This window comes from Leopardus geoffroyi, chromosome B4, assembly GCF_018350155.1.
Source record: "Leopardus geoffroyi isolate Oge1 chromosome B4, O.geoffroyi_Oge1_pat1.0, whole genome shotgun sequence".
In the NCBI taxonomy this organism is placed as follows: domain Eukaryota; kingdom Metazoa; phylum Chordata; class Mammalia; order Carnivora; family Felidae; genus Leopardus; species Leopardus geoffroyi.
The window spans coordinates 13,640,380-13,667,323 of record NC_059341.1 but is presented as its reverse complement, the minus strand read 5'-3'; the positions used below and the strand labels follow the sequence as shown (position 1 = coordinate 13,667,323).

Sequence of the window (26,944 nt, the reverse complement as noted above, 5' to 3'; positions counted from 1 at the left end):
TGGTGTCGAGGTAAACTAAACTGCCCCACACTAGCAGCGAGGCCGCAGCTAACCCCCTCTCTGGTCTCGACTCCATCTGTCCTGTCAGACCACTCCTCGCATACCCGAGAGGTCTTCCAATTCGTGAAGAAGCTTGGACAAGCAACTAGCTCATACGTTCCCACTACTCTGCATATTAATGGTTCATCCGCTTTTTCTTTCCTTTATTCCTAAGGCCGTGTAAAAGGAGCCAGGGTACCAAAAGGCAGGTGTTGGAACTGGGCTTCTACCAGTTTAGGAAACAGCCTCTTTGTAATCAATTCTTAACTTTTGGTATTCGAAATTAACCTCTGAAGCAATTTTTCGAGCCCTAGCTGAAAAGCACCGGTGGCCTCTTCCACCGCCGTGGCCAAGCGTCTGACTGCGATCACGGCATCCCTGCGGAGCTCGTTGGCAGTGTCTTGCTGAGCACTGGCCTCCTCACCAATAGCAATCAGCCTGTCCAATTTTTCTTCCTCACGCTTTGAAAGTTCTCGTGCCAACCTCCTGTTTTCTGCCAACTCGGCCGCAATAGTCCTGGCCACTGACCGCCTTCTTCGCCTCGCCCACCGTGGAGGGGGCTCACCGGTCAAAGGCCTATCCCCACCAGAAACAAAAGGAACTGTGGAGGAGGAGACCGGAGGCCGCGGTGCGGAGGCCACCCCAGGAGTGTTTCGGCTGGTGCTGGCGCACGGACTGGGCTCACCGGACACACCCAGGCGGGTCATGGGGCTGCTCTGACAGGGAGCAACCGCACCTCTGAAAAGGTGGTGGGAGCTGCTGTAGCTGGGGGTCCCTTGAGAGCACCCTGAAAAACAAAGCAACAACGTTGCAAAGAGGACATTCCTGCTAGGGGAATGCTTGGAGCCAGCAGCAGAGTTGAGAAGACAGTTACAAAACTAAGGCTGGAGAGGCCTCTTTCCACCAGGGACTGGGAAGATCTCAATTCCTTAATCTGGACACTTTGGCCAATTGCAGTCTTACCTCTAAAACCTCCCTGTTGCCTTCCTGAACCCTTTTCCACATAGCCAGCCAGCCCCATCTCTAGTCACGAATTCCTACACACCCACTATAAATAATGGCAAAACTAGTCTGGTTCTAAAGAATACTTCGTCCACATTTAAAAAGTTCTAATACCTTAGATACTTAAGGTCATTGCTTTTAAAAACCTGGAGCCCTTATCTGACCACGAGGCTTAAAAAATAAGAGGGCATGGGGCAGAAATGGAGACAATGTTGAAAAGAACACCATCCAGACATATCCTGCTGTTTAGAACCGAGTGACTCTGGCACCCCGATCCTTCACATGCTTGGGAGTTACCTGCACCCGAGGATTCATCCCAGGAGTCCTCAAGGTCACTGGTTTCTCGCATCTGGTCACTGATTCTCAGTTGACAATCCTCATCTGATTCCTTAACTGTTTTCAAGATAGGCTGATGATCTGCTGCCTGAGTCCTTTTTGCTCTGAGAATGCTGGGTCCCTCTTCCCCTGGGGTGTCAGAGGCCACTAAGTTCTGATCACAGTGCTTGGCCCAAGTAGTGTCCTCCATTAAGTTGTCTGGGTCAGTCACTATCTGATTTCGGAGAAGCTGATCCAATGTATCATAAAACGGACAGTGCGGCGGATCCCCCACACTCGTGGCATGGGCAACGTACGCCTTTAAATATAACGCCTTCAGAACTTTAAACTTGGAGCGGCACTGACGTTCGGTGCGGCGGAAGCCTTCCTGCTGCATTCGCTTAGACACAGCCTGATAGACATCTGCATTATGATGCACAGTCTGGAGGCGTTGAATATACTCTGCCTCGCCTAGTATGGAGAGAAGCGTTCGTGTCTCCTGTCTGGACCACCGGATGCCCGCACTGCTATTGGAACTGGCCATAGTGGACTGGGAAGGAAGATTAGCTGTGGGAAGCTCCTGGGCAGCAAGGTGCAAATCTGAAGGTGTGGGGAAGCTCTGTGTGCTCTCAGTGTATTTCCAGGAGCCAGCCGATTCTTCCCTCTCAGGGCTAATTGTTGAGAAGCCAGGTCCAAGGACCGCATTTCTGGCTGGAAGGCCACAGGGGAATGAGAGTTACAGAGAGGGTCGTGAGGATAATCGTGGCAGCAAGTTAAGTGGTGCTCCCTGTAAGTACGGTGCAAACAGGCAGGATGCCAAGACTAAGAAAGCCCAACTTTGGTAGTTTGCCCAGGATAGGTACCGGACCAGGGGCTTCAAGGGGTCTTATTGGCTTGATAAAAGGGGACTGGCTCCTCCACAAAAGACAGAGTGCTTCTAAGGCCAAGACCTGGTACAAGTGCATATCTGTAAAAATCACCTTGTGTTCTAAGTAGACTGAGAGCAGAACATGTGGACCAGGACGCAGCTCACTCTAGAGAAGTGCGCGCGGGATCATGGTGTAACAGCAGGTCTGAAGAGCGCTCATCCTTTACTAGCCCTGGGGCTATATAATACCCATCTGCCTGTCACCACTGCACTTTGTTAAAAGGTTAACTTTGGGGGCGAGAAAAGTACACTTAGGTTGTTCCTAACAATACAAAGATGTTGCATGATATGACAGAAGACAACCATATCATTACTCTGATCATCTGCCCTAAAAAAGGGCTACCAGGACAAAGATCTACTGAAATGTTCTGTATCTGGATCGTATCAATGTCAGTATCCTGGTTGTGCCACTGTACTATAGTTTTCCAAGATGTTACCATCGAGAGAAAGTGGTAAATCCAGTAATATATTGGATTCCTCTGTTATTACTTCCTACAACAGTATGTAAATCTACAATGATCTCAAAATAAAAAGTTTAAAAAAAAAAAAAAAAAGCCCTATTTTGGCTGCTTATAGCGAATCTAGCTTCAAGGCCCATGTACGGCTCCCCGCCTTTTTAGAGGTTTTTTTTTTTAACTTGCAAATTTTTGACACCAGCTAATTTATTTTCAATATGCTCAATACTAAGTTTTATCAACACATAAATGGATATGGGAATATATTTATCATCACAAAAATTTTAATTCTCTCTAAAATATTATCGTTTTTGACTTCGTGCATAAATACCCTAGGAGGAAAAATAATTATCCAGTTCAGCTTAAATACGTGTAAGGGATAATAAACAAAAAATACCTATACATATAAAAGAAATAAATATTAGATTTAATCCATAACCCTTGAATCCTAAGATCAACACAGGACATTTCTACTTAAACTCTCAGAAGTAGAAAGAACCTGAGGCTAAGTTAGAAGTCCTGAACCACAGTCCTATCTAGCTCACCCCTCTAACTGAGTAATACTGTAACTTCTACGTGTCTTGATTTTCTCATCTACAAATGGGAAGAAATAAAACCTGCCCTTCCAATCTTTTAGGGATTTGAGAGGATTAAATAATAGATGTGAAAGCACTTTGAAAATTTAAAAACACTGTATCAAGTATTACTACTCCAGTGAAAATGAAAACCTCTAATTATTATGTCAATCTATAATTCGAGGAGACAGAAGTCTGGAGAAGCAAGCCTCTTTAATCTTTTAATTAAAGTTACAACAGATGATTAACCTGATTCTTAAGATGTTAATTAAACTGTTTCTTTAATGATTAAATTCATAATGCAGCTGGAAAAGTTAGTTCCCAGAAAGTGTCACAAAAGGACCCGAGGAAGAAAATCAATAGCTTCTATATACATTATGACCAACTGTAATAGATTTTGCAAAATTCGACTTCAGTACAGAAAAATCTTCAAATTCCCACAAAATCTTTCAAATTCTTTCAGTGACGTAAAAAGGTGAAAAGTCCAAATTACCACTTCTAAATGACACAAATTATCAAACTATATGAATGTTGGCATTCATCAATAAGAACAGACCCGTCAGCAAGAAACAAATGTCTGAGTGAATCCCATCCTTGATAAGATTCAACACTAAAGAGCCTACTTGGGATAATCTCTGAAATGACTCAATCGTAAAAAGCAACAGAAAACCAAACTGGTGTTTCCAGTTTCATTGCACATTATGTTTAGAATGTATAAACACATTTTCTTCCCATATGTAAGATTATTATTTTATTCCGTACCTTCTGCCAAGGATCTGCTTTACTTTCATTACTGTATTTGAAATATTTCTTATTCTACTTTGTTTTGCTGCCAATCCAACAACCTGAAAAAGAGCAGTATATTACAATGCATGTAATTCTGCTTATTTCAAAATACAAAAATGAGGGAAATAGTACCTCTTCATTTTCTGTGTAAGCAACTACAGCTGGAGTAACTCTGTCACCTGCATCATTTGCAACCACATCAGCCCGGCCATCCTGGAAGAAAAAAATAGAACTCTATTAGGTCTTTTGAAAACAAAACACATATAGACATATACAGATAGATAGATAGTCCCATCAGACATATGTGGACCAGTGTTATCTTGCCACATGCGTAGATAGAAAAATCGTTACATCAATATTTTAAATTTGTAGATTCAATGGCCGTTATTAATTTCCTAGATTTTATACAAGGTCAATGTTCCACAAAAAACTGCCTCATTTTTTCTATACAGTCGATAAATGGGTCAAACATAATAATCTTTCTATATACAATAACAAGCCTTATGACATCACCCTTTCTAGTTTTCGTTCTTCCCCGACAGGTACATCTTTCTTCCTTTTTCTACGTATGATGAAGTAGCACTAAATCTCTTTGGTTTTCCTTCCAAGTTACTTGACATTTACGTGCGAGACTAGTATTAGGGGAGTTGGTTATTATTGTTCCTCTCGCCTCCCCACTGATGCCAAGAAGCTACAACTCCTTGTTAAGCTCTCTCATTCAAGAAAGGTCAAGTAGAGCATGCCACCAACTCGATTCACACGCTTCGAGGGATTAGCAACTCCAGTTTCAGATCGCGACCACCCGGTCCTTTCGCGGCAAACATTCAGAAGCCGCCGGTGTCGGACGTTCAGGCCCACCTCCGGGCCTCCAGTGCCCTGGAGATCCTCGAGACCCCTCCCGGCCTCCGGCAGCCCTGAGGTCCCTGGGACGGCCCCTCTCCTGCTTCCCTGCAGCCCTGATGTCCCCGAGACCTCCCAGGCCTCAGCTGCCCAGACGTCCCCGGGACCGCCCCCTCCGGGTCTCCGGCGGCCCTGACGTCTCCAGGACCGCCCCTCTCCGCGCCTCCTGTGGTCCTGATGTCCCCGAGACCCTCCGGGCCACCTGCGGGCCTGACGCCCCGGGGACCAGCCGTCCCCGAGATCTCTCTGGGCCTCCAACGGCCCTTACGTCCCCAGGACCGCCCCCCACCAGGCCTTTTGCGGCCGGGACGTTTCCAGACCCCGCGAGCCCACGTCGTCACAACCGTCCGCCAGGACGCAGTGGACTTTCCGGAGGAGCTGCGGATGACGAGGCCGGTCCGCCCGGCGCTTCGCCTCCAAACTTGCCCCCAGTAATGTCTCTCCACGCGACATTCCTAGGCCGGCGACACGCCGTTCACAAACCCCGCAGGAGATCAAAGGACTTGGCTCCGCACCGGGAGAACTGGGTGGCCGACATTAATCACAAACCAGCTCCCCCAGGCCCTCACCTTATAGACGGCCACACAGGCTGAAGTGCAGCCCAGGTGAACTCCGATGGCCGCCATGAGGCGGCAGAGACGGCGGCAGCAGTAACGAGTGGTCCCCCTGTGCCAACAGATCCCGGCCTCCGAACAGCCCCATCAGGCACCGCGGAAATTTCACGTTCCCGCCCGCCCACTGCGTCCGGTCCATCCGCCCCGGCCTCCCGCGTCGCCGCCAATCAGCGTAAAGGTTTAGCCTTTCCTCTCGGACTGTCTGCGAATAGCTTCAGTGCGTCCCCCAACCCCCCGCCCTACCGGAAAGGCACAGCGTGGACGATAGTGCGCATGCTCCAGTGAGGGAGGGCCTGGAAGGGGCGCGGACTCTTTCTAGGCCCTTTCCTGGAAGCCAATGGAAACTGCCGATTGAGTTGCGTCACTTGTCCTAGCAACTCCGGGCAGATTTTTTTCCCAACCACTAGCCGGGCTCTTCTGCGTTCTGTAACAGCCCGGGCCGACAGCGGCGTGGCTGTTGGTGGACGCAGGTGGCGAGGCGTTTGGAGCGGCTGGCTCAGCATGCGGTGCGCGGGCCCAGCCGCGATGGTGGCCTTTTATGCCGGGCTTTGGGTCTCTAACCTGGGGCCGGTGCTGAGCCAGGAGGCCGGGGCCGACTGTGAAGGTGAGCGGTGTGAGACCTGCTTGCATGGCGGTGGCACCGCGCTGCAGCGCAGCTGTTGTCGGCTTTGGCTTCTCCCGGCCTGGGCTATAAATAACATTTAACTCCGGAAATGTAGGCCCAGTTCCTGGTTTCCCATCGCCTTCTCCCAAGCCTAGGCAAAACTTCGATCCTGGCCCAGTGATACCTTGAGGCCGCGTTCTGGTTTTGAGGTTATTGAACTGCGGTCAAAGGTGGAGGGTTTGGATTTGGATTAGATCTTGTGCAGACCCCCTAGCTTCCGAAGACCCTGACGCTGCATTGATTCTGCTGCAGCTGACGGGCGCGACTGGCCTCTCCCTGCACAGATGTCTTTCAAATTTAAATGTCTGATTCCCAAAAGAAAAATAAAACGCCAAATTGTCTGTAATTGAGTTGAGGTGGCTTAAACCAGAGAACATAACGTTTGTTTAGGGCTTTACAGAGAAAAGTTGCTTTACAAAGGAGTACATTAACTCCTTAAGAGGAATACCCAGCAATGATTCCTTTTCTGTTGGCAGAACCTCAGCTGTGCACTTGCAGTCTGAACACGTGAATCTAGGTTGCACCCCCCGCCCCCCATGCCTCTCCCTTGCAAAATCAGAGCGCTAATACCTACTTCAGAGGGTGGTTAACAAGATCAAAGAAGATAATAGCTATGCTAGCTATGCTAGCCCCTTGCTTCTGGTCTACTGTAACACTTCCATTTTTCATTCACTGAAATAATTTATATAAGTGTGTATCCTCCTCACTCGTTTATGACCTTGGAACTCTATCCCTACTTACCAGGAAATTATAGGGTCACAGTATACACTGAATACTGGATGACCGTAGTTTGTATAGTAACTTAATGAAGTCTTAAGGGTTGGAGTCCAGTTTTATGTCGGCCCTGCAATAATTAAACTTCTCTTCAGAAATTTAAAATATCTACACGATGTTATTTTAAAACTTTGTATAGATATAGATAATTGTTCAGCTAGGTTATAATTTTGCTTAAAGATCTCTTATAACTGTGTCCTGTACATTTAAAGCAGAATTTGTGAGACATTAACAACTGATTTGATTACTTACCAATTTAATTTCTGGAGTGTCTACCTGAAAACATTTCAGATAAGCCAGAGCATCTGGACTTATTAAATGCGAAGCTTATGCCATCTTTCCTGGATTTATTAAAGCATATTGTGATTATTGTGTGTCTGACTAGACCTCATTTTCTACTGTCTTTGCCCCTCTTGCTCAGTCTGCTTCCACCAGTCTGGTGCCCTGACTGTTCTTGGACCCACCCGGGTCACTCCTGCAGTAAAGCCTTTGCACTGCCCTGCCTGGAGAGTTCTACCCCAGGCAGTCCACTAATTTTTTCTCTCCCTTTCTTAACTAAGGTCTCTGCTCAAATAGTTTATCTAAGAGGTTTTCTTTGGCCATCCCATTTAGGATAATAGTATGACTTTGTCACCCTCTATCCTCATTACCATGTTTCTTTTTCTTCGCAGCCACAAGATAACTGTTATTTATTCCCCCAGAATGTAATCCTTGAGGGTAAGGACTTTGTTTTTCAACAGACTAGACCACCATCTGGTACTTAATAATTGCTCAATGAATATTTGTTAAAAACATGAATGAGAGGCTGTTATATTTAATGTTCTGTTCCTATTAACAGCATTAAGAACAAGTAGGACTTCAAGCTCTAAAAGAGAACATGACTGTTCCTCTAGCTGAAAACACTGGATAAAATAAAAATGTAAAAATATTTTTTAAGTGTACCTTAGTAAGGCATACCCAGAGGCCAAAGCCAAGGTGGAAGTAGAAACTAAAAGAAGGAAAAGGAGCGGAAAGATGGCTTTTGCCATGAGGGCATTTGTTACCTAGACAATCTTAATTTAGGTTTTCATGGCTTTGGTAAAATAAAGAGAATGAAGACAAAGCCCAGGACCTTCCCAAGGTAGGAATATAATAGTAGGTTCTCCCCCAATTCATTTGGAATCCCAAAGAGTTAGACCTTCATTTTAAAAGGTGACCTGGAAATAACCACAACTCTACCCCCATCATTAGAGACTAAAAGGACTTGTGGTTCTTGAACTTTGTACCAAAATGGAAAACAAAAATGTGTCCAGATAACTCATAATCACAACATAGCCTGCAAATGCATGGAGGCCCAAATGCACACAACCTGAGTAGTCTGAAGCATCTCAAACTGAAATTTTACTTTAAAGGGATGTTAAGCAGGCATCGGCAGATGTCGCTCTTACCTGTAGGAATCCACCTTTAGCCCAGTCTGCAAATAATTCTGAGAGTCAAAGTCTAAAAAATAAAGCTCACATTCAGAAAAGTGGAGACTAGTGGGAGACACAACGCAGAGATTAGTGGAAAGGCTTCAGGTACTGGAATTATCAGGCACAGAATAGAAAATACATTTATGATGTTTAAAGAAAGAAAGGAAGGGACTGAACATATGAATAAAGGGTAAAAGACTATTTAAAATGTCCACCCATATTTGGAAAAATACCAGATTAAACATCTACAAATAGAAATTGAAGGGATTAACAGCAGATGAAATATAGCTGATAAAAGAATTAGTAAGAAGATTGAAGAAATTGTCTCCAAATGAATCATTGGGAGAGAAAGAAGGAAAAAAAGAGAAAATCTCAAACACAGCCACAGAAAAAAGACTGATGACCTTCATAGGAATGGCAATGAGATTGTCAGATGATTCAACAGTGAAAGACCCAGAGTCACACAGCTAGTAATTAGTAAAGCCAGGATTTGGACCCAGTGGGTCTGGCTTCCGAGCCCCATGCACTGAATTACTACCTATACTCCTTTCTGGTGTGGTATTGGGAACTAAATTATTTAAGGAAATTTTACAAATAAAATTGGAACAATGAAGTTGTATACAAATTATTTAGGAAGTTCTGGCTATTCTTAAAACTCTTAACTCCTCATAACATGTGTTATGTGTTATGTAGATAGTAATTCTCCCTTAGCCTTGCACCAAGACTAATCTGGTGTCTTTATAATTTTTTCCCCTCCCAAATCAAGCAAATAATGTGGGATTGACTTCAGTTTTAGAAGGTGTGGATGGAACTGTTGAAAATAATGTTTCTAGCCCACTGGTAGTTTAATTATTCCACTAAATTGACTCTAAACATTTATCATTATCTTTCTGAAAAAATTGTAGCTCTTTTCCTGCAGGTGGCATTATGCTATTTTTAAAATACTGTTTTTTCCTTTTGGGCCCTGACTGATAATTGCTTAATTGATCTGTGATGACACTTTAAAATTCTAAATTCAATTTCATTAATACTACCAAATGTATTTAATAATTAAAAAAATTTTTAATGTTTATTTATTTTTGAGAGAGAGAGAGACAGAGCATGAACGGGGGAGAAGCAGCCAGAGAGGGAAACACAGAATTTGAAGCAGGCTCCAGGCTCCGAGCTGTCAGCACAGAGCCTGATGCAGGGTTCGAACTCATGAACTGTGAGATCACGACCTGAGCCGAAGTGGGACGCTTAATCGACTGAGCCACACAGGTGTCCCAATATTACCAGATATTGTATTGAGCACGTTGGGGATTTTTGTGAGAGTCAAAGATATTGTGGTGAGTTTTTAACATAAATTCAGAAATATTTCAAACATACAGAAAACATTTTATATAACATATACTTAGTATCTAGATTGATTAAATGTTAATATTTCGCTACATTTGCTACCATTCTCTGTCTTTAAAAAATAAAATACAATGGCTTTAGCTACCGTTTTCTTTCCATCCTTTCCAGGAGAAATGTCTGTTCTGAACTTACTGTGACTTCCTTTCCCATTTTTAAAGAGCTTTTACTATAAATGTATGTACCCACAAATAATCTATGTAATTTTTTGGGATCTTACATGTATATGATTGTACATTGTACATACTTATCTGCAACTTTTTTCACTCAACATTATTTTGGGGCAGTTATGTACATTAATAACTATAGATGTGGTTCATTCTTTTTAACTTGTCTCTAGAATTCCACTTTTTGAGTGAAATACAGTTTGTGTAACTATTCTCTCTCTGAGGTTCTGTTAGGTTCTTCCCACTTTTACATAATTTTAAGCAACGGTGCTCTGAATATTCTTATACATGTCTCCCTGAGCACATATGTGATAATTTCTCTAGGTCATAGAACAAGAATTGCTGGGTGATAAGTTATATGCATTTCCAACTTAACTTTTCCCTACTGGACTGTGTTTTTCTTACAGATATGCAGGAGCTCTTTTATTCACCCAAAAAATACATGCCTCACATCCAGCTAAGTGCTTCACTGAGGACAGAGCAATATGGCGTCAGTAGGAGAGGTGACAGAAGCTGAGGGGTGAGAAGCAGTAGAAAGTCGGGTCATCAGGGCCTGCGGGACAATCTAAAGACTGGATTAGACTCTGAGTGATATGGAAAACCATAGGAAGGTTTTGAGTGGATGCAGTAGCATAATTTGACTTATATTTTTAAAGAATCTGGTTAGAATGTTGGGAATTCAGTGGGTCAGATTATAGCAATCCTCTGGCCAAGAAATTCTAACAATGCAGGAGAAAATATAAAAATATCATAAAGGAACCAAGAGCTGACAAGATAAAAAGACTTGCTAGGGCAAAATTAAAGGGGAAGAAGCAATCCTGAATGGTAAACGGAGTTTATGGTCATTTTGCCTGGATGACACTGGCCAAAGTAAAGCTAATCTTTGGTATGAGGAGGACAGAAGTCAAAGCCCAAGACTTGTTTTAAAGGGGGAGTCTACTGGGATGTTCTTCTCTGTTAATCTGGGGTTCCCAAAGCGTTACTCCCTCAGACAAACAATAAATTTAACCCATCCCTGCCCACAGAGACTGTAAGGAAAATTTCCCTGACACTGACCAGAAGAGAAGAAAGGAATAGATATATTTCTGAGAGATTATAATCACAAGATGTTCTCCGTTGGGTTTACAGCTAAAATTCACATGGATGGTTCAGTCGGTTAAGCGTTCGACTGAGGCTTAACTCATGATCTCGTGGTTCCGGGTTTCGAGCCCCATGTCAGGCTCTGTGCTGATAGCTTGGAGCCTGGAGCCTGCTTCGGATTCTGTGTTTCCGTCTCTCTCTGCCCCTCCCCTGCTTGCGCTCTCTTTCTGTTTCAAAAATAAGTAAACATTAAAAAAATTCACATCAGGGGTCCAAAAAATCATCAAGCTATCCATTTAGTTTAAAGTATTCCCCAGCTAGTGGCTCCTAAGCCTGATAAATATGAACACAATCCCTTTATGGACATAAGGCATCTTCATTTTCGGTCTCAAATAATCTCCACAAATACATTTCAAGTGACTCTAAGTGTCATGCAGGACAAAATAAGCAGCAAAGAAATAAGTATGAAGGGGAGGTCAAGGACTCTGTTGTTCACAACAAACCTTTTATAACTGATTGACTTTAAACTAGGTGTGGGGAGTGTCAGGGAGAGGAAGAGAGGAGAGACTTGGAAACCACAAACATTCTTTAAGCGTTTTGGTTAAAGACAAGTGGGGGGATCGGGTGGTATTTTGTGGTGACGGGGTATGTGGTGTTGGGAGAGTTTTTCGTTGTTTCTAAGATGTGAGAAGTAACAGCATGTCGTGGGCCAATGGGAAAGGAGACCGGAGGGAGAGGCCAGAACGCAGGAGCAGGGAGTTGATAGGATCTCCTCGGCAAGTAGCAGGTTTGGCAAAGTTCATTCACAGAATTAAGATAGAACATGCAAGTTCAGGTGTGGTAGGTGTGGTGGCAGAAGCAGGAGAGTTCCCTCCTGTTGCTTTTGTCCTCTCAGAGAAATAGGATGTAGGATCATGAGGTGGGAGTGGAGGTATCAGACAAGGTTTGAGGAGAGAGAAGCTTTGCAATCATCCCTTGGGGTGTGGGATGTAGTGTGAGAGTGGTCAATGGACTAGGGTTGTTGAGTAGCTCTGATGGCTCACTGGGAGTTAGTGGTCATGAATTTAAAGCAAGACCAGTGGGCACCACTGTGTTATTTCCTCCAGCCACGTGCAGCCAGCATAGGTACAAACTGGGTGGAGAGATGGTTTGAACCAGGGTTAGGGTTTTGCTGGGTGCATACAGCAAGGGAGGGAGATGCAAGGGAGTTGAATTTGTGTGCAAAGGAGCAATTACACTGTTGAACATAGAACCTAAGCTGGGTAAGGAAGCGTGGTGACATGGTGGAAAAAATCAATGGATTGTATGTGTGGGTGGGTGTTGGGTGTTAGAGGACATGAGCTGGGAGGATAGGAGGTGGTGGTCAGACAACGGGACGTTTCAGCTGAGATTATAGAGGTTACACTCATTGGTAATGACTGGACCTAAGAATACGACCACAGGGATTTTTCATGTCTTCTAGATATTAATCTTTAGTCAGTTATAGAAGTTGTAAATATCTTCCTCCAGCTGGTGGCCTGTCTTATCTTTTGTTTATGATTTTTTTGGCATTACAAAAGTGTTCAATTTTGCTGTCACCAAATGTATGATCTGTGTTTTGGGACCTTTAAGAAATCTTTCTCCATGCTAATGTCATGAAGATGCTTCCCTGGTTTTTCTTCTAGAGGTTTTATAGTGTTGCTCTTCCCATATAAATCTCTATTCATTCACCTGGGGTTCAGGTTCGTGTGTCGTTTTAGGTAGAGATCTAAGTCTTATCTTTTTCCGCAGTAAGTTGTCTTAATATCATTTATTGACTCGTCTATTTTTTCCATCCATTGATTTTTAGCATCACTTCCATCCTATACCAACCTCCTCTAAAGGTGTCTATTTGTTTCTAGACTCTTTTTGTGCATCTGTTTCTATACTAATTCTCTTGGTCTGTTTCTGTGCCATTCCCACAGTGTTTTCAGTGCTGTAGCTCTAGAAATGAATCTTGATATCTGATAACGTCTACTCCACCAACTCCCCCCTTTTTTTTCTTCTTCAAACACTTCTTGGCTTTGATTTGCTCTTGTTTCTTCGTATGTATTTTTGGACCAGTTTGTCAAATCTATAAAAGTTCTATTGGTGTTTTGATTGGAATAACGTGAAATGTACAGATTTATTTAAAAATAATTATCCTCTAAGGGCGCCTGGGTGGCTCAGTTGGTGGAGCATCTGATTCTTGATTTCGGCTCAGGTCATGATCTTGTGGCTGTGAGATTGAGCCCTGCATTGGGCTCCTTGCTGAGCATGGAGCTTGGGATTCTCTCTCTCCCTCTCTCTCTCTGCCCCTTCCCTGCTGGTGTGCGTGTGCTCTCTCTCTCTCTCTCCAAATAAATAAACATTAAAAAAATGATTATCCTCCATAATATTGAATCTTTCCATCCATGAACAAGTCTTTATCTTCTCATTTCTGAGGTCTACTTTAAAGTTTTGATCAAGTTTTGTAATTTTTCCCCTAAAGCTTTGATACATTTCATTAAATTTATTCCTGGTTACACTAGAATTTTTATCATGATTGTAAATTATACCTTATTTTAAATTTGCAGTTTCCTCATCATGTCTTGTTATCACTCTGAAATTCAGCAATTTTGCATAATGTTCTCCTTATTAAGAATGTTTTTCTACAGAGACAATCATATAATTTGCAAATGATAAAATTTTTTTCCTTTCTAAATAAACATTTGTTCTGTGAGCTAAGACATCCAGTTCTATATTGAATACAAGTGTTGATAAAGGATCATTTTATTGCTAAGTAGGACACTTGCTGTAGAGTTTTTGTGGACATACTTTGTCAACTTAATGCAGTTTTTTTCTAGTCTGAGTTTGCTATGTGTCTGTATGTGTCATACTTTAATCATGAGCCAAAACTGGATTTAATCAAACACATACACATCTATTGAGATGATCATATAATAAATTGCATTACTATTCTAATTTTATTATTTTTATTTTTTAAAGTTTATTTATTTAGTTGGGGGGGGGAGGGGCAGAAGAGAGGGAGAAAGAGAATCCCAAGCAGGCTCTGTCCTGACATGGGGCTCGAACTCACAAACTGTGAGATCATGACCTGGCTGAGATCAAGAGTCGGATGCTTAACAGACTGAGCCACCCAGATGTCCCTGACACATATCTTTATTAATCTAACTAAACTGCTCAAAGTGTTCTTTTTCAGGTTTGCAGTTTTAGTTACCTATGGAAAATGAAGTTTTAGATCTATTATACCCACCCACGTCTGTCTCCTGCACACCCATTCCCCCATTTTATATACATTTTTTAAATGTTTATTTATTTTGAGAGAGAGAGAGAGAGAGAGAAATGGTGGGTGAGAGAGGCCAGAGGGAGAGAGAGAGAGAATCCCAAGGAGGCTCTGTGCTGTCAGTGAGGAGCTTGATTCAGGGCTCAATCCCACAAACCATGAGATCATGACCTGAGCTGAAATTAAGAGTTGGACACTTAACCGACTGAACCACCCAAGTGCCCCCATTTTACATACATTTATATCACAATTTTGGATAAAAATAAATCTCAGGGTTTATATTGTTGTGCCCACATAAATATAATTCACAGGTGAGTTATCTAGTGTACCAGGATTTCATCTTTCATGAACATCTTTCTCCCCTTGAATTGAAACTAGCCTCAATTTTTCTTTGAATAATTTTTATTTCAATCATTAATTTATCTTCATATTTTTTTTTTCCTGATAGAACTGAAAATCATCTCTGAACATGTTAACTACATCAGGTAGTCTATTGGTTTGGTTTTCTTTTAAAAACTTAAGTTGAATGCTTACTCATTAATTTTCCATTTTTTTTTACTGAACGATACATACTTTATGTTATGAATTTCCTTAGAAGTACTGACTTAACTATAGTCCTTAAGTTTTATATACAGCATTTTTATTGGAATTAAGTACTAAAAATTGGACATTCCTATCACTACTTTTTCTTTGACCCATGGGTTAGTTAGAAGTGTGTATTTAAAAAATTTCCAGGCATACAAGAGGATGGACATTGAGTTGTATCATGTTATTTTTGTTACTGATTTCTAATTATATTCAGGGAAAGTGGCCTGCTTGGTACAGAGTTTTTGGTACTTGTTGAGACCTGCTTTTTCGCTTACTACCTGGCAAATTAATGTGAATATTGCATATTTTCTTAATAAGAATTTCTCTAATTTGGGGGAGAAGAGTTCTATATGTTATAGGGTCAAATTTGTGAATAGTGCTCAAATGTTTAATGTCTTATTAACTTTTGGTCGATTTGATCAAATAATTGCTGAGAGAGTGTTCACCCATCTATTTTTATTGTGAATTTGTCAATTTCTTCTTATAATTCTATAAGGATTTTCTATATTATTAGGCTATGTTATTGGCTGTTCATTAGTTCAGAACTTTTTTTTTTTTTTTTTTGGTATTTCTGGTAAGTGCTTCATTTTCTGATTAGTAGTGACTGTTGTTATTCTCAAAAAGTGCTTTACAGGGGCGCCTGGGTGGCGCAGTCGGTTAAGCGTCCGACTTCAGCCAGGTCACGATCTCGCGGTCCGTGAGTTTGAGCCCCGCGTCGGCTCTGGGCTGATGGCTCAGAGCCTGGAGCCTGTTTCCGATTCTGTGTCTCCCTCTCTCTCTGCCCCTCCCCCGTTCATGCTCTGTCTCTCTCTGTCCCCAAAATAAATAAACGTTGAAAAAAAAAATTAAAAAAAAAAAAAAAGTGCTTTACAGAGCTAAAGTAGATTTTGGTTAGCCTTTTTCAGGCATATCTTTTTATTTTTAAAGTTTCTTCAATTTTGTTGTTTTTTTGTTTTTTCAAACTCTTTGCTGTAGCCTCATACTTTTTACGTGACTCTTACATTCAGCATATAATTGAATTTTTAATAGTTTTACTCTGGGGGCACCTGGGTGGCGCAGTCGGTTAAGCGTCCGACTTCAGCCAGGTCACGATCTCGCGGTCCGTGAGTTCGAGCCCCGCGTCGGGCTCTGGGCTGATGGCTCAGAGCCTGGAGCCTGTTTCCAATTCTGTGTCTCCCTCTCTCTCTGCCCCTCCCCCCGTTCATGGTCTGTCTCTCTCTGTCCCAAAAAAATAAATAAAAGTTGAAAAACATTAAAAAAAAAAATAGTTTTACTCTGAAAAATCCTGTTCTATAAAGGAGAGTTTAATACATTCATACTTATTGTAATCAGTGATATATTTGGATGTATTTCTCCTACTTAATTTTGTGAGTGTTTAAAAACTTATTGTGCTTCTTTCTCTCTTTCTTCCTTCTTTCTTTCTTTCTTTCTTTCTTTCTTTCTTTCTTTCTTTCTTTCTCTCTCTCTCTCTCTCTCTCTCTCTCTCTTTCTTTCTTTCTTTCTTTCTTTCTTTCTTTCTTTCTTTCTTTCTTTTCTTTCTCTTTCCTGCCTTCTAGTGGACTGATAAATGTTTTAACAATCCTTCCCCATGCCCTGCACCAATACTGATCTGAAAGTAATCTTTATATTACTTCTACTTTTAGTTATTACCCTTACATTGTTAACACGATTAGTTGGCTAAAAATTATTATGACTTAACAGGAATGTTTCTCTACCCTCTTCCTGGGTGGTAAAGGATCTTAGGAAGTTTCACATGAATTCTCCTTTATTTTCCAACTTATGTGTTGGGATTGTCCTGCATTTGGATTTTACCCTATGTTTATACCCCTACATGTTCATTATTATTGTTTACATAGTTCATCTTGATTTAGATTTTTCTCCCACTTGCCATTCTCTTTTCTCACATTACTTCTTGTGATGTGTTTCTCCTTTCTGGATTTTGCCTCCTTCTTCCTGCATTTTATCTTTTAGCGGGGCTCTTAAAGTGCTTTGTACATAGGATGCTCAATAAATATTTATTAAATAAATTAACTTAATCAAATGCAATAGTTTAAACTACACTAGGTGTCTAGTTTGTATATTAGGGTGATTGGTAGATCTTGCCTCATTTACCAGACCGCTAGATAATCAGACACTTGATTATTAGGGATGGGGGACAGAGCACATTACCTGGTTTTTGTTAATACCATGAATCAAGAGTGGGATAGAGAGCACCCAGGGCCTTAGCACTCTCCACTCTTCCTTAGTATGTTTCTCTAGAATTCTCTTTTTTTTTTTAAGTTTTCTTTTTTAACATTTATTTATTTTTGAGACAGAGAGAGGTAGAGAATGAGCAGGGGAGGGGGAGAGAGAGAGAGAGATACAGAATCTGAAGCAGGCTCCAGGCTCTGAGCTGTTTGTTAGCACAGAGCCTGACGCAGAGCTTGAACTCACAAACTGCAAAACCATGACCTGAGTTGAAGTTGGACGCTCAACCGGCTGAGCCACCCAGGTGCCCCTCTCTAGAGTTCTTTCTAAATCTAGTGCCACTGTTTTCCAGCATAAGCTTCTGGCCTCCATTTTCTTCTTTCCTACTTGGACCAGACACTTGCCCCATCTGAGAAAGCCACATGGAAAGCAGCTTCCTCCTAGGGCAGAGGTACCTACTGGCTAAGTGTGTAGGGCCCAGGTCAGATGAGCAGGGATTTCATTCCCTCTCTAGCACTTATTAGGCAAGTTAACTGACCACTCTTTGACTCAGCTATCTCATCTGTAAAATAAGGATAGTAATGCAATTATATCCACACTTTGTTGTGAGACTTGAATGGGTTAATAATATACATTCGAACAGTGCTAACATCTGTTAAGTACAACCTTAAGTACGGTTGTTGTTGTTGCCTGTGCCACTTCTCAGCTCCCTCCACCCTTTCGCTGGCTCTGGATGCTGACATTGAATATGATTGTTCAGTTTGGAGTCTCATGTAGGTCCATGATGATAGAACATACAGACATATGCAGATGACCAAGGGGTTTCATATAAGGTATGTAATCAGGTTTTCCTCTGTGCTTTAAACAAAGCTGTCCCAAGCATCATATCCTACATAAAGCTATATTTTCTTTAAGGGTTAAATTTTGAGGGAAAATTCTCATTTTAGGTTCAACTTGATTCCAAAGATTGATTCATTTATTGATTGATTCAATAAGTATTATTCAAGGCCCAATACTAAGTTAATAGCTATAGGCCCCAAACCATTCTTTTTTTTTTTTTTTAATGGTTATTTATTTTGAGAGAAAGAGAGAGAGCACACAAAGAGGGGAGGGGCAGAGAGAGGAAGAGAGAGAATCCCAAGCAGGCTCTGTGCTGAGAGTGGTGCTTGATTCCATGAACTATGAGATCATGACCTGAGGCAAAATCCAGACACTTAACTGACTGAGCCACCAAGGTGCCCCTGGCCCCAAACCATTCTTACTTATAATTTGAATCCATTGTCATAATGTGTTGAATCATATTTAACTTTTTTATTTGATGAGTGGGACACCCACATAGGTGTGGTAATAGTTATATTAAACATAAATACATAATTTCTTTGATTCTTCTAGTATGTAAAGAATTCCTGAACCGATTCTATAACTCCCTGATAGCCAGAGGAGTCAACTTTTCCCTGGACACCATAGAAAAGGAATTGGTCAGCTTTTGCTTGGATGTCAAAGGAAAAGAAAACCGCCTGGTACGGTACATTTTCACCTTTCATTTTTCCCTTATGTTTGAAGAAAAGTGTTAATGGCTTCATTTCTCATCTTAGTCTTAATGTCTCCTGCTTAGATGCTTGCCTCAAGGATGTTCACTGTAGACAGCAAGCAGACATTGATCTTCCAGTGAAGTGTACTCATGTATTTTCACCTAGAACATATCTGGCTTCATTTTGCTCTCTGAATAAACCATAGGCAACCAGTTCCACGTTTTAAGTAGATTCACACAAATTCCTAATGACAAATTTCTGTCCTGGGTTGAGTGGGTAGGCTTTCTCTTTCTTATCAAGACTATTACAGGGGTGCCTGGGTGGCTCAGTCGGTTGGGCGCCCGACTTCGGCTCAGGTCATGGTCTCACAATTTGTGGCTTCGAGCCCCGTGTCAGGCTCTGTGCTGACAGCTTGGAGCCTGGAGCCTGCTTCGGATTCTGTGTCTCCCTCCCTCTCTGTTCCTCCCCTGCTCATGCTCTGTCTCTCTCTCTCCTTCAAAAATAAATAAAAACATTTTAAAAAATTGAAAAAAAAAGACTATTAGTGAAACCTATCAAAACATTTTTATAACATCATTCATAACTAATTCTTTATATTATTTTATAATGATGTTTTCTGAGTATACAAAGATGACTTATTTCAACATAGTGTTTCACTTCACTACAGATAATTGTAGGCCAATCCATTTCGCCTAGAATTTTTGTGTTCAATTTGTCAGTTAAATCTGCATTACTGACTGTTCACCACTGACACATTGTAAACCTCTCAGTATTTATTTGTACCATTAAGTTTCATATTTTTAAATGAAAGTGCTTAAGTTGGGCAGCTGGGAAGGCAGCATAGCATGATGGGGAAGGGTATGGACTCTAGAGCCAAAATGGTAGATTTTTCCATTCTGTCTCTTCTGCTTGCCAGCTGGGTGACCTTCAGTTGGCTTGGGTGTGAAATGGAGATAATTATAGTACTTACTTCACAGGATCGTTGTGAGAATTCACTAAGTTAAGACCTTTAAAGCCCCGAGAGCAGTGAGAGCAGCAGCACCTGACACAGAGAAAACACTTAGCAAGTGTCAGCCCTTATTAGTCTTTGAGCATCGTGTGAATCGCAGGGCACTTCTAATTAACATGATCACGGGGATGGAATCATTTGTTTTCTGGTGTCTTAGTCAGCAGGGGTTAAAATTTAATAGCCGGGCCATGAAAACTAGGTTAACCTCTCTCTCACTTCTCTGAACTCTATTAACTTTTTTCCGTCACCCAGCGACACTAAATTATCTTTGTTCTCCGTCAGTGCTATTATCTGGGAGCGACGAAAGATGCAGCCACAAAGATCCTGAGTGAGGTCGCTCGCCCAATGAGCGTACATATGCCTGCAACAAAGATTTGTGAGAAGCTTAAGAAGATGGACAGCCAGATCTGTGAGCTGAAATATGGTATAATGGAGTCAAATGTATTTTTCCACTATGTCCAGAGCATTGCCAATTCTCTACACCGAGGGCCCTGTTTCTAAAACGTGAATGTGGGAAGAGAAGGCATTCTCCACTGGCCAGTAGGTCGCTGGGCTGCTGAATGGTGCCTAGCGACATCCGAGCTCCTTTGGGGGAACAGAAAGGAGTAAAGCGCAATCAGCACTAGGTAGAACCGCCAACCCAGATAGCAACGTTTAATCTCTTACATCACCAAGGCAAGGCCAACTATGTCTGTCAAGGAAAAATTCAAAATGTAAAGGGAGCAGCTACTCATGGTGATTTAGCTCTTGGTAAGCTATTAAGGCAAAACGTTGCATCGATTCCAAGGTGATGTCAGGACTTTGTGGTTTTATTTATTTTTTTTTTAATTTTTTTTAACGTTTTATTTATTTTTGAGACAGGGAGAGACAGAGCATGAACAGGGGAGGGTCAGAGAGAGGGAGACACAGAATCTGAAATGGGCTCCAGGCTCCGAGCTGTCAGCACAGAGCCCGACGCGGGGCTCGAACTCACGGACCGCGAGATCATGACCTGAGCCGAAGTCGGCCGCTCAACCGACTGAGCCACCCAGGCGCCCCAGGACTTTGTGGTTTTAAATATGACTATGACTTGTTCCCCTAGATTTGTCTGCCATTCTGCCGGGTTTATATTTTAGGAAATAGGTTATTCACATCAAGTCAGGTTTTGCTTGATGAAGTAACCTTATCGAGGGTGCCTAAAATAAACAGTGAAGAACAGAAGAAGATGTCCTATTTAAAATAGTATCCTTGGCCTTATGAATTCCACAGATATAGATCTATTCTTACACAGTACTGAGGATTTGTATCTGGGCCAGCCTTTTGGGTAGACTGAATAGGTGTGATAAAAGCCATCCCTCCCTTAGTCTATCCTTAACACCTGAGATTCTACCAGGCGAGACTCATTTCTTTTGCTTAAGTCATTTTTTTTATGTTGCATATCCACTGTAGTATTGTAAACTACCTAAGTAATTAGCATCCAACTCTGAATTACCTTAGTCTTATTTTCCAAGATAGCTGTGTAATATGCCTATGCACCATAGCAACATAGCTGGCTTTAACTAGGTTTAAGGTCGGAAGATACCAAAGGCAACCTATTTCTCAATTTTTTTTGCCAAGGACAGGCTCTCATCTCCAAGGTAGTGATTATAGGGAAGGCATCCATTTTTATTGGCTTCCAAGTAATGAAGTAGAGGCAGGAATCATTGAGTCCATATAAACAATATTCACAGAAGGGACAAACTATGCTGATTCTTTCATTTGCCAGATGTATTTTGAACAATGTCTGCTATATTCAAGGGATCCTACCTGGCTCCTTGAATAATAGAAAAATCAATCAGATATTATTGAGAAGAAACACATACTTACTAATGTTTTGGCAGTGATGGCCACTAGAGGCCCTTGGGGAGCCATAAACTAGCTTTAATTTTGGTATCAACATTTTCCTTACTGTTTTAGGGTTACTGTTTTTCCTGTTTTAAAATTAATGCCAGAAGCCAAGTTCTCTAGAAAAACTCAAAGATACTACTGACACTAGCAAGAAAGTTTTTTCTCCCCCTCAGTCATTTATTTATTTATTTTTTCAATCATTTATTTTGACTGGACTACTAGTTCTAAATTCTCTTTCCCAGCTTATTGTTGGCAGGAAAGTTGAGATTGAACAGGGTCTTTGAATTGTGGGATATTAATAATTTGAGCTATCAAAGCTTCTATGTTTAAAGGTATTTTGTTAAGTCAGCATGAAATTAACAAACAAGGTAAATGTAGAGTGGATTATGTTTTCAATTAGAAAGGTGTCATTTGGTTTTTAACCCGAAAGAAGGTTTTTGCTAGCTCTCTCTCTCTCTCTTTTTTTTTTTTTTTTTAAGAATGGGGATCACTATAAAAATATAAGCGTTCTCGGGAGCACAGAGTGTAGCTGACCCTCCAAATAAAAAAAGATTTGAAAATGTCAGCTTTTATTATTTTATTTTTATTTATTTTTTCCACATTTATTGAGACTTAGTTGACATAAACATTGTGTAAGTTTAAGGCATATACCATGTTGATTTGAAACACTTATATATTGCAGTATCACCACTGTGTTAGCTAACACCTCCATCATGCCTTACGATAACCATACCTTTTTTTGTAATGAGAACATTTAAGATGCACTCTCTTAGTAACTTTCAAGTGTATAATACAATGTTATTAACATAATTACCACGATGTACATTTTAGATCCCCAGAGTTTGTACCCTTTGGCTAGCCTCTTCGGCCAGTTTCTCCACCCCCCAGCCCCTGGTAACCACCATTCTACTCTCTGTTTCTGTTAGTCTGGCTTTTTGACATTCTGTGTATAAGTGATACCATAGAGTATTTGTCTTTCTCTGTCTTATTTCACCTAGCATAATGTCCTCAAAGTCCATTCATATTGTTGCAAGTAGCAGCATTTCTTTTCTCATGGCTGAATAACACTTCATTGTATATATATACGTTTGTATCAAACACAGACACAGAGCACATCTTCTTTATCCATTCAACTATTGACACTTAGGTTGTTTCCATATCTTCGCTACTCTGAAAAATGCTGCAACGAACATGGGAGTGCGGATCTTTCATATCCTGTTTTCATTTCCTTTTGATATATACCTAGAAGTGGGATTGCTGAATCACTTGGTAGTTCTACTTTTAATTTTTAAAGGACCCACCGTACCATTTTCCATAGTGACTCTACTAACTTACACTACCACCAACGGTGATTTTTTCCAAATCATTTCCAATACTTGCTGTCTCTTAGGTTTTTGATGACAGCCATTTTAACAGGTGTGAGGTGAAATCTCATTGTAGTGTTGTTCTGCATGTCCCTTATGATTAGTGACGTTGAGCACCTTATCATGTACCTGTTGGCCATTTGTATGTCTTCTTTGGGAAAACTGTCCATGTCTATTCAGTTCCTCTGCCAATTTTTTTGATTAGATTGTTTAAATTTTTTTTGCTGTAGAGTTGTATGAGTTCTTTATATATTTTGGATAGCCACCCCTTATCACATATATGATTTTCAAATATTTTCTCTCATTCCATAACTTGCTATTTATTTTGTTGATGGCTTCTTGGCTGTGCAGAAACTTTTTAGTTTGATATGGTCCCACTTACTGATTTTTGCTTTTGTTGTTGTGCTTTGGTGTCATATCCAAAAAATCGCTGCCAAGACCAGTATCAAGGAGACTTTCCCTAGGTTTTCTTCCAGGATTTTTATAGTTTCAGATCTGATGTTTAATTCTTCAATCCATTTCAAGTTAATATTCATGAGTGGTGAAAGCCAAGGGTCCAGTTTCATTTTTCTTCATGTGGTTATCCAGTTTTCCAAACACCATTTATCGAAGAGACTATTCTTTCCCCATTGCATATTCTTGGCTCCTTTGTCAAATCTTAGTTGACCGTATATGCCAGGGCTTATTTCTGGGCTTTTGATACTGATGGCATTTTGGAGTGACGGTGGGGATCAGGAGCCAATGGCCCAGAAAGAATTCTTGAGACATCTTTGGTGCAAAAAGGTGATTTTATTAAAGCATGGGGACAGGACCTGTGGGCAGATAGAGCTGCATTGGGGTTGTGAAGAGTGACTGGTTATATACTATGAAGATGGGGGAGGTAAAGTCAAAAGGGAGGCCTCCAGAAAGACGTTGATATGCTAAAGAGGACTCCTAAGATACCCGAGGCTTTGCTATTGTCAAGCTAAGGTTATTTTCCCTCTAGTAAGGCATTAACATTAAGACAGCAGGGAGTTCCTGGAGAAATGTTCTACTCTGTATTTGCTTCAAGTATTTGTCAATGGGCTGCAGGTTATAAAGAAATTTAATGTCATTTATATTTTCTTCTTCTTCTTTGTTCCCCATATCACTGCGGAGGGGAGGGTGATGTTAATGCTCCAGGAAACTGAGTCAGTCTATGGGTTTCTGGAGGCTAAGCTATTGATAAGATTACCTTTTTCTTGTAATTTATTAAGACATCTATAAACTGATGGAGACTCCTGTCTTGTGTCGCATGACTGTGAACTCTATCAGTTAACCACTGGCTTTTTTTTTTTTTTTTTCCTTTGTTCTTGGGCAGCCAGGAGTGCCTGAGGAATATCACGCATATCCCACCTGGGGGGAGGGGGTATTGTTAGGTAGTGCCCAGCCCTCAGCTTGCCTTATGCTCTCTCATCAATACTACTCCACTGGTATGTGTATGTGTCTGCTTTTATGCCAGTACCACCCTGCTTTATTATAGCTTTGTAGTATGGTTTGGAATCAGGAAGTGTGATGCTTCCAGCTTTGTTCTTTCTGAGGATTGCTTTGGCTAATCTAGGACTTTAGCGTCTCCGTACAAATTGAGTTTCTTTCTTTCTTTCTTTCTTTCTTTCTTTCTTTCTTTCTTTCTTTTTCTTTCTTTCTTTCTTTCTTTTTTTGTGAAAAATGCCAGTGGAATTTTGACAGGGATTGCATTAAATCTGTAGATGGCTTGGGGTAGGATGGGCATTGTAACAATATTAATCTTCTGATCCATGAACATGGGATGTCTTTCCATTTGTGTCCTCTTTAATTTTTTTCATCAAAGTACTGTAGTTTTCAGTGTATAGATCTTTCACCTCCTTGGTTAAATTAATTCCTAAGTATAAAGTCCCACTTTTACACTTGAGCACACTTACTGGAAATTTTTGATAAATCACTTGACCACTATGTTAGGTTGTTAAAAGGCTTTTAAATGCTGTTTATTATGCAGGGAAAAAGGAAAGGGCTCCTCAAGAGAAGTCAAGCTGTAAAACTCCTGTGCTGCTACCAATTGTTTAATAAGCAAGCTTAAATGTTGTATCCATGTTCAAGCACATGCCTGTCATGGGGCAGGGGGAAGGGGATTTGCCGCTGGAAGGAAAGTATTTCCTCTTTCTGATGGGGAAATTATGAGTATGTCATAGATGAGCTTATTTTTTTTTTCTTTTTCTTTTTGAGTTTGGCAATAGAGAAGTAGTTGAGTTCTTGACATTCTCTGCAGATAGTCTGTAAATGAAAACAGTAGTCTTTCTCCAGGAGTTAGTTGTTAACAAGAGTGGATAGCAAGAAGGTAAGGAACCAGATCGGCCGGCACTAAGGCACTAGCATGAGAGAAGTGGGTATATCCCAAAGGACCGGAAAGGAATGCCGTGATGATTCTGTAATCCCAGTAGGGGCAGAGGACCAGGTGAGTTCAAGCAGAGAACCGAAACGATTAAGGATCAATGAGAATGTTCTTAATTTTATTCACGCGTTTTGGTTTCTTTGCATTCGTATTTAAAAACTCTTGACAGTGCTTTGTAATAGGTGTGCCCGTCTGTTTTAATGCAGACATATCTTCGTACAGAAAGTGAACCGTCACTTTCTAGTTAATTACGACGGAGGGCTTTCGATCGGCCACACTCAAGGCCACCCCAAGGCATTGCAGTTTATCAATCCTCTGCTTTTTTCCTGGGGAAGAACAATTAGGAGGCAGCACAGTTGTTTTAGTAATTACGATCTTGAGAAGCCATGGAGTGGTCGCAAATACTGCAAAGCTACCCACGCCCCTGTCTTGGAGCAAGTTATAATTTCCTGGAGATCAAGTTTAATAGAACGCAAATGATGCCACTAGCTTTGTAGATAACACATTTTCCTTAGGTAGATCTTGGTTTCCATAGAAATCGGAAGTGTTTCCCACTTTGGAACAAAGGGTATTCGGCACCAAGATAAGTAACACCACTGGCCTTTCTAGGTGTTTCACAGTTGTTTTGGTTTTTTAAAAACTGTGCTTCCCCCCCCCCCACCCCCCATCCCTTTCTGTCGTTTAGAAAAGCAGTTGGACCTGGCATCAGTGGACCTATCAAAGATGAGAGTAGCGGAGCTGAAACAGATACTGCGCAGCTGGGGCGAGGAGTGCAGAGCCTGTGCAGAAAAAACCGACTACGTGGATCTGATCACAGAACTGGCCCCCAAGTATGCAGCGGCGCCCCCCAAATCAGAGCTCTGACCCTCGGCGCCGCCGACGCGCCAGTGATGGGAGACACAGTGACTCTCCAGGATACGGACTTGTGGGTTAGGAGTAACGGGGAGCTGCGCTGTATGTGGTCTCATACTTTTTGTTTTGCTAATACAACCAATCAAGACTTGCTTACAGGGGTTATAATTAAAATGCAATATCAGTGGCATCTTACATTTGCAGTGTGTGAAAACCTGAAAGTGCCTTTCTCATCATGTTTGGGAGGATTGTATGTATGTCATCGTCCGTTTCCTTAAAATTGGGAAACGCGAACGACTGAAAAATGAAGTTGAGTCCAAGAAGGAAAACAGTGCCCAGACGTCCCCGCTCTGTGCACTAATTTTTAATTAAATATATTGGTTTAGGGTAAAAGAACAATGTTTGGTTTACCTAACTCTCACCTTCAACCCTAAGCAATAACACAGCATAATCAAAAGGTTTTAAAGAGTAAACTGTGTATTTTCAACTGCACAGCAGTCTACATTCTGGTTCTGTTTGGTATCAGATGTGGGAGGGCAGGAGGCACTACTTGAAATGAGGGTTTCCCAAAAGAATACCTATTTAAACCTACCGAAAGAAAATAGATGGAGAATCCAAGCAAGTATAGCCAACGTTTCAGCAAACCGTATCAACGCTCAGGCTGTTGATTGAACCAAGCTCAAGGTGTTTTCTACTCCTTTCTACCATGTGTTAGACAAGCTTTTGCCAGAA

General features: G+C 41.4%; 3 protein-coding genes across 5 annotated transcripts in view; 1 reads left to right on the top strand and 2 right to left on the bottom strand.

Annotated features, from left to right (window-relative positions):
• Positions 1-5,861, bottom strand: part of HSPA14 (heat shock protein family A (Hsp70) member 14) — a 44,101-nt gene extending 38,240 nt beyond the window's left edge. The window contains exons 1-3 of one of the 2 annotated variants that reach the window (XM_045464807.1): positions 5,570-5,861; positions 4,233-4,313; positions 4,077-4,159 (exon numbers count right to left, since the gene is read on the bottom strand). In XM_045464807.1, coding sequence (XP_045320763.1) covers positions 4,077-4,159; positions 4,233-4,313; positions 5,570-5,626 — 221 coding nt within the window. In that variant the 5' untranslated portion in view covers positions 5,627-5,861. The remainder of the gene's footprint in view (positions 1-4,076; positions 4,160-4,232; positions 4,314-5,569) is intronic. The other variant, XM_045464809.1, reaches the window with a different exon arrangement.
• On the bottom strand, positions 176-4,262 carry LOC123591049 (zinc finger and SCAN domain containing 29). Of its 2 annotated transcripts, none has more exons than XM_045464817.1 (3): positions 4,233-4,262; positions 4,077-4,159; positions 176-826 (listed from the first exon to the last, which is right to left on the bottom strand). In XM_045464817.1, the coding sequence occupies exon 3, from the start codon at positions 744-746 to the stop codon at positions 303-305; it is 444 nt and encodes a 147-aa protein (XP_045320773.1). In that variant the 5' UTR covers positions 747-826; positions 4,077-4,159; positions 4,233-4,262; the 3' UTR covers positions 176-302. The 2 variants fall into 2 exon arrangements, with proteins under 2 accessions (XP_045320773.1, XP_045320772.1); XM_045464816.1 differs by lacking the exon at positions 4,233-4,262 and adding an exon at positions 1,339-2,067.
• Positions 5,862-5,975: 114 nt separating the features above from the next.
• Positions 5,976-26,704, top strand: CDNF (cerebral dopamine neurotrophic factor). Its single transcript, XM_045464820.1, has 4 exons — positions 5,976-6,218; positions 18,596-18,723; positions 20,027-20,168; positions 26,046-26,704. Exons 1-4 carry the CDS (start codon positions 6,116-6,118, stop codon positions 26,222-26,224), a joined length of 552 nt encoding a protein of 183 aa, XP_045320776.1. The 5' UTR covers positions 5,976-6,115; the 3' UTR covers positions 26,225-26,704.
• Positions 26,705-26,944: the final 240 nt, after the last annotated feature.

What these genes read in the sequence shown, in the direction of transcription:
- LOC123591049 (XM_045464816.1), bottom strand. Translation starts at nt 1,900, where the DNA reads ATGGCCAGTTCCAATAGCAGTGCGGGCATCCGGTGGTCCAGACAGGAG. An exon ending in GGATGAATCCTCGGGTGCAG is followed by an intron (nt 827 to 1,338) that starts GTAACTCCCAAG and finishes TTTGTTTTTCAG; the next exon opens with GGTGCTCTCAAGGGACCCCC.
- CDNF (XM_045464820.1), top strand. Translation starts at nt 6,116, where the DNA reads ATGCGGTGCGCGGGCCCAGCCGCGATGGTGGCCTTTTATGCCGGGCTT. An exon ending in AAGGAAAAGAAAACCGCCTG is followed by an intron (nt 18,724 to 20,026) that starts GTACGGTACATT and finishes GTTCTCCGTCAG; the next exon opens with TGCTATTATCTGGGAGCGAC. An exon ending in GATCTGTGAGCTGAAATATG is followed by an intron (nt 20,169 to 26,045) that starts GTATAATGGAGT and finishes TCTGTCGTTTAG; the next exon opens with AAAAGCAGTTGGACCTGGCA.